Below are 12,182 nucleotides of genomic sequence, written 5' to 3'. Positions count from 1 at the left end.
CAACAAATCAGTAGCTTAAAGTTACAGCATTTGAAATGTTCTCTACATAGTTGTTTCAAATAAATACTGTATCAAGGGATTTTGTTTTTCTTCGGTGGCATGGTTTTATTTTGGGGTTGGCTTCTAACTATTATCCTGCATGAGCTGCTTTTCCACTAGAAGGGATAAACAGAGAGAGATTGTGGGCTGGGGACTCTTGTAGTTCGGAGAGTAAAAAAACAGCCAATGTTAACCAGCAGACACACGGGGTAATCATGTTAGTGGTGATTTATCATATCTTACAGTCCTCTGCTGTGAGCTGTTCAGTGTAGATCACATGATAACAGAGAGCGGGCTCACTGTGGAAGTTAGGCGGGAGGGCGGGGAAACCATAGACCTCTCTGCACTAACTTTCAACAGTTTCATGATACTCCAGCTCTTGAAAATGAGTTTGTAAACATTGAACTTATTGTTGGTAACAGGAGAGGTCATTAGATAGCGTTTACATGTGAAGAAGAAGAAGGCCTGTGATCTGTCATCGTCTGGGGTGTTCTAACCCTGGCCAGGGACTCTATTCAATCTGTATCGCGGACAGCGTTACAGCGTGATTGAAATGTGAAGGCAATGTTCCCGCGTTAACGGAGACTGCATTCATGGCAAACGCTGCATGTGTCGGCTCAATCAAAATGACCTTAACATTTCTATGGTGCAATCTGTAACGCTTAAGTGATCCGATAGGTCAGGGGTCTCCTCTCTACATACAGATAGTAGAGTAGATAGGAGCTCTGTCTGTCTACTGGGTGCCTGGGCTCTGTCTACTGAGCTGACATCGTGGTGTCTGCACACTCATTATTGATGGCTGGCTCCCAGTTCCAAACTGTTAGGATGGCAGAGCACTACTGGAGATGTATGTATGTCTGTCTGTCTGTCTACCTGTTTGACTGGCTATCTGTCTAAGTGTTAGCATCTTTCTTTCTGAATATGTGATTATGGGTGTGCCTGTGTATACCTTCAAAAAATGTTGCTTTTTAATGAGTGGCAGAGGGGAGGGGCATGTGGAAAGGGTGGGATACAGCTGAAGAGAAAGAGGGAGAAAGGGGCAGAGTGTGGTGAATAGGTAACCATGGTTACTCTCTTGGCTAAGTTTTGAATTGAGAGAAAGTGAGAAAACGGGGAGGATTGAAGCGACAGTGGTCTCCTGCGAGGCAGACAGAGAGCCGAGATCAAAGGGTTAATATGTGTCAGTGTAGCAGGTTAATCGTTCATCAAACTGAGAGGTCAATGCAGTATTTCCACAGCCACTGGACACAGCAGCAACACATGGGGAGAGAGAGAGAGAGAGAGAGAGCAGAAAGAGAGTGACCTAGAGAGAGATGGAGACAGGCAGAGGCCACTAAAATGTTGATGGTGACAGCGGTTCGACAACAGTGAAGCAGACGCCAACTCCAACTACTTCCAGTTCCTCGATGGACTCCACTCCACTCCCCACTAACCAACCAAACTATCTCAGCCTGCATCTCTCTCAGCCTCACATCTCATCCCATCTCCCTTGGCTCCCTTTGATTTGGATCAGCTGTCGTCTCCCCAAAATAACTGCCGTACTTACATCAGTCCTAATGGTGGCTAAAATTAAACATGGAGTTGGCTGTCATTTCAAGGGTAATGCCTGCAGTCTGTTGTTATGTTGCATATGCTGGGATGCATATAATAGCCACGATGGAGAAGAGAACATTAAATGCAGATTTAAATGATTCTTTCCCCCTGTGAGATTGGCACTGAAAGACAATATTTAAATGAAACTGTCATGGGGATGATGTATATTTTATTTATTTAACCTTTATTTAACCAGGAAGGGCTCATTGAGATTTAAAATCTCTTTTTCAAGAGCGTCCTGGCCAAGATAGGCAGCACCAAGTCATTACAAAAATTACAGACAAACAACATGAAAAACTACAAGTAAAAACCATTGAATTCACAAGAGTATAACAAAATCAAAAACAGCAAATTAAAAACATTGACAGGTCAGGGAATCAGCCTCAAAATCCTTCCTCAGTGATTTAAAAACACCAATCGGGACAAGTTCTTCCAGTTTAAAATTATTTTGTAAGGCGTTCCAAGACGATGGCGCAGAGTACATTAAAGACCTTTTACCAAATTCAGTTCGGACATTTGGAACAGTTAGCAGGATAAAGTCTAGCGAACGAAGAGAGTACCCACCACATTTCTGAACAATAAAAATGCCCAAATAAAAAGGTAGTAAACCCAAAATGGCTTTGTAAATAAAAGTATACCAGTGACTGAGCCTACGAGTGACTTGAAGGCCAGCCAACCCTGGTATACAAAGTGCAGTGGTGCGTAAGGATTTTGCAGTTTAAAATAAAGTGTCAATTGATCTCAAACACTGAGTGGAAGCATTCATATATAAAATATCCCCATAGTCTAGTAAAGGCATAAATGTAGCTGATACTAGCCTCCTTCTGGCTTCAAAAGAAAAACAGGCCTTATTCCTAAAATAAAATCCCAATTTCAGCTTCAATTTTTTTTGTAAGTTGTTGAATATGCAATTTAAAAGAGAGGCCGTCATCAATTAGAATTCCAAGATATTTATATGAGGTTACAACCTCAATCTCCTTGCCCCTGACAGGTAGTAATAGGTGAAAGGTTCAGAGGTCTATTTCTTGCATTAACTAAACTAATGGTGTTTTCTTTGTCAGTATTTAGGATAAGCTTCAATTGACACAAGGTATGTTGAACAGTATAAAAAGCAAAAATGTGATGATGTCACAGCATATGATGTGGAGGTATGCTTCTAAGAGATTTGCCTCAAAGTTTCACTCAAACGCAGGGAGGTACCAAATCTGAGGTAGCCTGGGTATATCTGTTTGCGCTAACATCCCACTCCTTGCCATTCCTTGTCATGCCAAAAATGTTTTTGTCATGACAAGGAGTGTCGTTTTATCTGTATTTAACATTGTGAGAAGCTTGCCGTATAAGGGTCCAGTGTTATGTCCATAGTGACTACTGGTTCTGGTCTAGAGCTGTGACTGTCCCAGTACCCTAAGTCAAATCAAATTTTATTTGTCACATACACATGGTTAGCAGAAGTTAATGCGAGTGTAGCGAAATGCATGTGTTTCTAGTTCCGGCAATGCATTAATAACCAACGAGTAATGTAACCTAACAATTTCACAACAACTACCTTATACACACAAGTGTAAAGGGATGAAGAATATGTACATAAAAATATATGAATGAGTAATGGTACAGAACGGCATAGGCAAGATGCAGTAGATGGTATAGAGTACAGTATATACATATGAGATGAGTAATGTAGAGTATGTAAACATATTAAGTGGCATTGTTTAAAGTGGCTCGTGATACATTTTGTTACATACGTTTTTCCATTATTAAAGTGGCTGGGGTTGAGTCAGTATGTTGGCAGCAGCCACTCAATGTTAGTGGTGGCTGTTTAACAGTCTGATGGCCTTGAGATAGAAGCTGTTTTTCAGTCTCTCGGCCCCTGCTTTGATGCACCTGTACTGACCTCGCCTTCTGGATGATAGCGGGTGAACATGCAGTGGCTCGGGTGGTTGTTGTCCTTGATGATCTTTATGGGCTTCCTGTGACATCGGGTGGTGTAGGTGTCCTGGAGGGCAGGTAGTTTGCCCCTGGTGATGCGTTGTGCAGACCTCACTACCCTCTGGAGAGCCTTACGGTTGTGGGCGGAGCAGTTGCCGTACCAGGCGTTGATACAGCCCGACAGGATGCTCTCGATTGTGCGTCTGTAAAAGTTTGTGAGTGCTTTTGGTGACACTGGTTCTGGTCTAGAGCTGTGACTGTCCCAGTATCCTACTGGTTCTGGTCTAGAGTCGTGATGGTCCCAGTATCCTACTGATTCTGGTCTAGAGCTGTGACTGTCCCAGTATCCTACTGGTTCTGGTCTAGAGCTGTGACTGTCCCAGTATCCTACTGGTTCTGGTCTAGAGTCGTGATGGTCCCAGTATCCTACTGGTTCTGGTCTAGAGCTGTGACTGTCCTAGTATCCTACTGGTTTTGGTCTAGAGCTGTGACTGTCCCAGTATCCTACTGGTTCTGGTCTAGAGTCGTGATGGTCCCAGTATCCTACTGGTTCTGGTCTAGAGCTGTGACTGTCCCAGTATCCTACTGGTTCTGGTCTAGAGCTGTGACTGTCCCAGTATCCGACTGGTTCTGGTCTAGAATCGTGATGGTCCCAGTATCCTACTGGTTCTGGTCTAGAGTTGTGATGGTCTCAGTATCCTACTGGTTCTGGTCTAGAGCTGTGACTGTCCTAGTATCCTACTGGTTCTGGTCTAGAGCCTACTGGTTCTGGTCTAGAGGAGTGACTGTCCCAGTACCCTACTGGTTCTGGTCTAGAGCCTACTGGTTCTGGTCTAGAGCTGTGACTGTGCCAGTACCCTACTGGTTCTGGTCTAGAGCTGTGAGTGACGGTCCCAGTACCCAGTACCTGGTTCTGGTCTAGATCTGTGACTGTCCCAGTATCCAACTGGTTCTGGTCTAGAGCTGTGACGGTCCCAGCAGCAGCAGGTCAGGACCGGACCTGTGTCCTGTTCACTTCTATCACACAGAGATGGTGCTGGAGATATGATTTATCACGGTGTCCTTGTTTGTGTTTTAATGTCATTGCACTCTGCGTACAAATTATGGATCAATCTCACCCCTCTTTTGCTCCCTCTCTCTTTCTCCTTCTCTCTTTCCCTACTCATCTACCGTTCAGTGAGAGAAATCTCTTCTGTTCACCCATCTCCATCTTTTTTTTATTCATTCTTCTGTATTGTCTTTCCCCTCCATCTCTCCATTGCTCTCTCTGTTTTATATGCATCTCTGTGTTGTTGTCCTCCTCCCTCCATCTCTGTCTACTTTATATTCAACTCTCTATTGAGTCTTCCCTCCCTCCCTCCCTCCCTCCCTCCCTCCCTCCCTCCCTCCCTCCCTCCCTCCCTCCCTCCCTCCCTCCCTCCCTCCCTCCCTCCCTCCCTCCCTCCCTCCCTCTATCTATCTATCTATCTATCTCTAATCTTCTCTCTCCCCTCTCTCTGTGGTTATTCATATTAATGCCTCTCTCTATTTTTCCCTCCTGCTTTTTAATCTTTATTTTTTCTTACTCCATCTTTTCCTCTCTCTACGAACATTCTCTTTTTCATTCCCCCAACTATTTCTCTCTCTCCTCTGCTTCTGTCCCTCTAGCATCCCTCTCACTCCCTCTACTCCATCCATCTACCTTTATCTCCCTCTATCCCCAATATATTGTTCTTTCTCTACCCCCCCATCTCTCTCTCCTCTGCTTTTGTCCCTTTAGCATCCCTCACACTTCCTCTACTCCATCCATCTATCTTATCTCCCTCTCTTTCTCCCTCTATCCCCAATCTCTTGTTCTTTCTCTACCCTTCTCTCTCATCTCTCTCTCTGTTTCACTCTCTCTCTCTCCCTCTCTCCCCAATCTCTTGATCACTCTACCCCTCTCTCTCATATCTCTCTCTGGTTCACTATCTCTTTCTCCCACTTTGCCCAACCTCTTGTTCTTTCTCTCTCTCCCTCTCTCTCTTCTCTCTCTTTCACTCTTTCACTTCCCCCCCTCCTTCGCTCTCCCATTGCCTCTCTGCAACTGTTCAGTTTTCATCTATTACTGTAGTGTTGATAATTCCCTTCTCTCCCTTCAGCTGTACAGTCATCTATCAGATTAATAATCCCTCTCTCTCCCTTTCTCTCTCTCTCAATCTCTCTTGTTTTTTTCCCTGAGCCAAGTGTGAATGCCAAGCGTGTGAAATGTATTTGCGTGTCAGAGTCCCATCATTACAGCCATCATCATTAATAATAGTGGACTGTATGCCCTTAGTTAAGGTTATTCACGTCTAAATGACCTGCAGAGGGAGAGCAATTCTCCTTCGCTGGCTCCAGGAGCCTGGGTAGAGTTAACCATCTATCAGTGTTAAGGAAGACTGCACCCTTCACCACCATTCTGTGGCCCCTAGAGCATGTAATGCAGAGCCAGTATGGAAATAGAATTAGTACTGTCAACCCAATACCCGTGCAATGCTAATAGAGAGAGGATTTGGGTTGAAGTCACAACTCAGTGTTTGGACACTGGGATTTAAAGACATGCTCCGGAACTTTGGCGATTACTAAGTATTTTTTAAATCTCCCGCTTTGGGCTGGATGTGTCAATGTGTAGTTCATATATGCATAATATATGAGCAGAATTACTGTCTTACCTCAATTAGCCACGAAATCCCTAGTTTTAAAGCTGTGCTGCGCCATTTCCCGACATTTTCCCCCTTGTGGGCCAGCCCCCTAGCAATTCAAGTTCTAGCCAATGAGCTTCAGCCCCTCGCCATTTGAGTGACAGCTAGCAAGAGGCACACACAGAGAGAGAGAGAGAGCAATGACATGGTGCACATATCTGCTCAAACAGTATGTGACGTAGTACGCAATTTTCAGGGACCACTTTTGGATCGTGAGCTTTACTTTCAGAACTACTGGCTGAAAAGTATACAAAAGTACCAGAGAATCTCTTTAAACAATATTATTGGTATTGTACTGTCGTCCTGAGAACTGTTGTCTTGAACGCGTGAGTGCATATACTGTAGAACCAATTCATGAATAACATAGTCATGAGTGTTAGGATTACAATATTACTTTTCATTCCAAGGGCGGACAGTAACCTGAAATGTATGATCCAGAGTTGCAATATTGTAAAGATGTCTATTGTATGATGACACTGCTGGTCACTATAGTGATTTGCTGTAAGACTTGACCTTTACTAATGAGCAATGACACACACCTTTTTAAGGCTTCTCAAGTTATGCACAGGATTCACAGTCCTTTCAGAATAACATATACCTGGAAGAATATTTTATTTTCCATCAGCTCTGCTCAGTGTAAATGTTTCTAAACAATTGGAGGAGCATGATATACTGTACTATTTCTAATATCTGTGTTCTCTCTCTCTCTCTCTCTCTCTCTCTCTCCCTCTCTCTCTCTCTCACACAGTAACTCTCTCTCTCTTTCACAGTAACTCGTGGATTCTTCTCAAAGGCCCCACTCAAATCCCTAGACGGAGTAACATCTGTTTATGCACATATTTCTGTTAAACCCCCCTGGAAAAAACAGAGATAGACGGAAGATAAAACACCTTTAAAAATGAAACATTAAAAGGAACAAATTGCCACTAGAGAAACTAAGCAAAGTCAACCTGGTTGAGGAATCCATCATCTTGGGATCAACATCTTCGGAGAAAGGGCAGGGTCATGTCCCAGTTGCCATGCGCAACACCACGGTGACCTGCCTTCCCTGCCCCTCCCCCCTCCTCCTCCTATTGGTCCAGCTGCTACTGCGGCTCCTCCTCTCTGGGCCAGAATTTGTAGGGGCCGCCTCCCCCTGCCCCACCCATTGCAGCTGCTCCAATCAGGCCAGTCGAGTCATCTGTACGAGACAGAGTCTGGATGGGGTGCCTGAGAGCATATCAGTCAACACACGATACCTCAACCTGCAAGAGAATTCAATAGAGGTAAATATGGACTGTACTGAGCATTATCCACTATGTTCATTTATTTTGTTTGACTGTGTGTGTGTGTTTGTGTGCGTGCATGCCCATGCATGAGTGTGTGCGTGTGCGTGTACAGTATGTTGGTAAGCATTATGTAAATGCCTGTTTTTATATACTTGTTTCAATGTAATTACCTGTCATTCACTCATAATTACCATGGAATAATGCCTATGTTCTGCAAGTGTTCCCCAACCGTTTTGCAATTCAAATGGAGGTCATGTTAATATGGAAATCAGTAACAGTAACACAGCAAACAGCACAAAAACAGGAACACATGTGTTAGCAGATTGTATGTCAGAACCCCAAGCTAGTTGTTGTGGTTTTACAGCTGCACTGGGACACTCCATTTAACCCCAGCTTCCCAATGTGAACTTCCTCAGCATGTCAGCCGTGTCATAGAATACATATTCCCGCTGTTTTCAGTTGATGTATTTAGGAACTTTGCGCTCAGAAATGTGCTGCACACTAGAAATGTCTAGACAACTTCACAGACACGACACGAGGTTGCTGAATACACTAAGTCCATTTTGTGAATTTGGATACAGAGTGTTTTAGGCTAATGCTCATTAGTTTTGGCAAAGTTTGTGGCAAATCAGTAAAGTGACTGCAGAGAGAGGAAGTGGACAAACAGCCATTCTATCTCAGTCAGAAAGGCAGATGATTGAACTGTATATGATGGCTACAGAATGAAAAGGGAACATCAACCCTCATGGTTTGGTCTTACGAGTTAAAGAGTTGCAGCTTGTTAAAATATAAAATAAGAAATAATAACACTATTCATTACACTTCCCTCTTAGCCAACGGATTCTGATTGGATTTGTTGTATCCCGAAGCCCCACTTGAAATGATTAAAAATCTAAAAATATTGAAACACCTGGAGGCATCCTAGATTCTCTGGCTTATTTTTCTCTTCTCTCCCCCAAGTACCCTGAGAGTAAAGCTTTGACAGCTCCCACTCCCCTCTTAAACACCCCCACCCTCCCTATCACCCTCCCCCCTCCTGCTCCACATAAGGAGGATGCAGTGGCCTGGCTCCAGGAGCTTCTCACTGCCTCCCTCACTGAGAGCATTGCCCACACATATCTCACACAGCCATAGATGACTTGCCTAGTTAAAGAAAGGTTAAATAAAAAAAACAAATAGATTTAAAGGGATTTTAGTCCTGCTCACTAGCTGTGTGTCTGATGCCTGGCCAAATGAGCTCCGTTTGGACAGCCCAGATACTGGTGTGGGGTGTCCAGGGGCCCACCCAGTCCAAGTGCACCAGCAAACATCTTCTCTCTGAGAAAAACAACCATGTCTGTTCATTTACCAAAACGGATACACCACAATTAATAATTTCAGCCTCTGTGTTCATAATTGTTTTGTAGTGTTGTGAATTTTAATTTGGCTCATATCAGTGATTTGAAGTTTTCGTTTTCTCTCGCTGTAAGATTTGAGTTGATGTTCATGTTTGTAAAACATTATGGTAATGTTCCGATAGTGTCCCTGCATTCACACCTGTGCTATTGCTTTCACACTCTACCCAGCTGTCACAGCCACTGGAGCTGCACCCTGTTTACACAGTCTAGTCACTCTTCATGTTGTGAGATATTAACATTCTCCCTCTCCCTCTCTCCCCACCAGGTTATCAAGTCAGACACCTTCAAGCACTTGAGGCACCTTGAGATCCTGCAGCTGTCTAAGAACAAAATCAGTCAGATTGAGGTGGGAGCATTCAATGGCCTGCCCAACCTCAATACGCTGGAGCTGTTCGACAACCGCCTCACCCTGGTCCCCTCACAGGCCTTTGAGTACCTCAGCAAGCTGCGGGAGCTGTGGTTACGGAACAACCCCATCGAGACGCTGCCGGGCTACGCCTTCCACCGCGTGCCCTCGCTGCGCCGGCTGGACCTGGGAGAGCTCAAGAAGCTGGACTACATCTCAGACGCCGCCTTCGTGGGCCTGGTCAACCTGCGCTACCTGAACCTGGGCATGTGTGGTCTGAAGGACATCCCCAACCTGACGGCCCTGGTGCGTCTGGAGGAGCTGGAGCTGTCTGGGAACCGTCTGGAGATCATCCGGCCTGGCTCCTTCCAGGGCCTGGTGTCGCTCCGTAAGCTGTGGCTCATGCACTCGCAAGTGAAGGTCATCGAGCGCAACGCCTTCGACGACCTGAAGAACCTGGAGGAGCTCAACCTTTCCCACAACTCCCTGCACTCGCTGCCCCATGACCTCTTCACCCCGCTGCACCAGCTGGAGCGGGTGCACCTCAACCACAACCCCTGGGTGTGCAACTGTGACGTGCTGTGGCTCAGCTGGTGGCTGAAGGAGACGGTGCCCAGTAACACTACATGCTGCGCCCGCTGCCACGCTCCCCCCGGCCTGAAGGGCAGGTACATCGGGGAGCTAGACCAGAGCCACTTCACCTGCTACGCTCCCGTCATCGTGGAGCCGCCCACCGACCTCAACGTTACCGAGGGCATGGCTGCAGAGCTGAAGTGTCGCACGGGCACCACCATGACCTCGGTCAACTGGCTCACGCCCAACGGCACCCTGATGACCCACGGCTCCTACCGGGTCCGGATCTCCGTGCTGCACGACGGTACGCTCAACTTTACCAACGTCACGCTGAGGGACACGGGTCAGTACACCTGCATGGTGACCAACTCAGCTGGCAACACCACGGCAACCGCCGTGCTTAATGTCACTGCCGCCGACGTTGGCGTCAGCTACTTCACTACTGTCACCGTGGAGACGGTGGAGCCCAACGAGGGCCCGACAGTCTACGCGGGCGTCATGAACAGCCACAACGAGTCATACGTCATTACCCCGTCTGGCCACCAGTGGAGGGGGGGGCTCCCTACCACCGCCTCCTCCCTGTCAGCCTGGTCCTTGTCCTCGTCCCGGGCCACCCGGCCCACCTTTACTGTGCCCATCACTGCCGAGACGGGCTATTCTGGCCTTGATGACGTGATGAAGACCACCAAGATCATCATTGGCTGCTTCGTGGCCATTACCTTCATGGCAGCCGTGATGCTGGTGGTCTTCTACAAGCTGAGGAAGCAGCACCAGCTGCACAAGCACCACGGCCCCGCCCGCGCCATCGAGATCATCAACGTGGAGGACGAGATTGGCGCCGGTGCCGGTGGACGCGGGAGCGGTATCTCAGGGGGCGGCACCGTCTCTCGGGATGGAGGCGGAGGGGGAGGAGTAGGAGGAGGGAAGAGCCTGAGGATGCATCACCCGGAGATGGTCAACCTGCCCAACCTGGCCAGACAGGAGCACCTCAACCACTACTACAAGGCCCACCACTTCAACAACAACATGATGGGCCTGGGCATGGGCCTCAACAACAACAACAACCCCTCCCTCTCCCCCTGTTCCCAGACCCAGAGCACCCCCAACTCCTGCGCACAGGGGCATACCTCCACCAGCGGTGGCACCCCCACGGGTGGCTCGCTGCCCTCCCCTGTGCCCCTGCCCCAGCTGGGCATCCACAGCTCTCTGAAGGGGCTCATGGGGAAAGGCCAGAACCCTCAGATCGAGCCTCTGCTCTTCAAGAGTGGCTCCAAGGAGAATGTGCAAGAGACTCAGATCTGAGAGAAAGAGAGAGACAGATGGAAAAAGAGAGAGATGAAGAGACAGAAAACAGGGAGATGGAGGGAGAGAGAGGAGTCTGATTGTACTATCCCCATGGCCATATTTCGATAGAAAGTGTAGGCAGGCAGAATATGAAATATTACATAGACACTGCTTTGTATGGTTAGTGCATAGAGAGTGAGAGAGAGAGAGAAAAAGAGAGCGAGAGAGAGGAGAGATTGTTCTCACACCTCTACTGTGTCTGCTCAACACCTGTCCAAGCATTAACATCTTCTGAGACACTCCAAGACACACACAGACACACACAGCCCGACACAAGGACAGGAACATTCTATCAGCTAACACATACACAGTGCATTATGAGATTGACAACTATGTGCCAAACTTGCGCATATCTGTGCCAAAGTAAAAGCCCTCGCAATCTATATATCCATCCGCAGCATTCCCAGACTGAATCAGGTGACCAGGTTCAATACTCAGACACAATAAGAATCACCATGGTTATAACTAAATACAGATCACCTCGTATATTATCAGATACAATCCAAGTCACCATGTATATATAGAGATAAGATCTGAGTCACTCTGTTGAAGTAGGCGGATAAGTGTTTGGGACTGTGTCAGAGCAGTACGGGACTGTGTCAGAGCAGTACAGGGCTGCCCAGACGCACTCTGTGGAACAGCACAGAAAGTAAACCATTGAGCAGAACACAGTTTAGTGTCGGACAACAAGCAATGTGTAGGAAGAGGAAACAACATCAACACCGGTTGTGTTTTACTTAGTGGGCTCAATCTCACTTTCTCCCCTCTTTCACACCTGACTGGCTACTCTCTTTAAAGGAGAGGAAGGTATATGGAGTGAATCGTCGTTAAAAAAAAATGTAATAGCAAAAAGGACTACGAAAGATACAAATAAACTGTGAAAGTACATATTATATATAAATATATTTTCATTCGAAGAAATAAATTATATGAAGAATCTTAACCAAGTTTCTGACTAAATAGCCACAGCTTCTGAAGAATATATGAACTGCTG

General features: G+C 46.5%; 1 protein-coding gene across 1 annotated transcript in view; it reads left to right on the top strand.

Moving 5' to 3' along the window:
- Positions 1-11,172, top strand: part of LOC139565452 (leucine-rich repeat-containing protein 4B-like) — a 26,427-nt gene extending 15,255 nt beyond the window's left edge. Inside the window, exons 3-4 of the mRNA XM_071385817.1 lie at positions 7,031-7,525; positions 9,191-11,172. Of these exons, the coding sequence (XP_071241918.1) occupies positions 7,280-7,525; positions 9,191-11,146 (2,202 nt within the window). The 5' untranslated portion in view covers positions 7,031-7,279 and the 3' untranslated portion in view covers positions 11,147-11,172. The remainder of the gene's footprint in view (positions 1-7,030; positions 7,526-9,190) is intronic.
- Positions 11,173-12,182: the final 1,010 nt, after the last annotated feature.

Source organism: Salvelinus alpinus, chromosome 36 (genome assembly GCF_045679555.1).
Source record: "Salvelinus alpinus chromosome 36, SLU_Salpinus.1, whole genome shotgun sequence".
In the NCBI taxonomy this organism is placed as follows: domain Eukaryota; kingdom Metazoa; phylum Chordata; class Actinopteri; order Salmoniformes; family Salmonidae; genus Salvelinus; species Salvelinus alpinus.
This window is presented reverse-complemented; position numbering and strand designations above follow the sequence as displayed.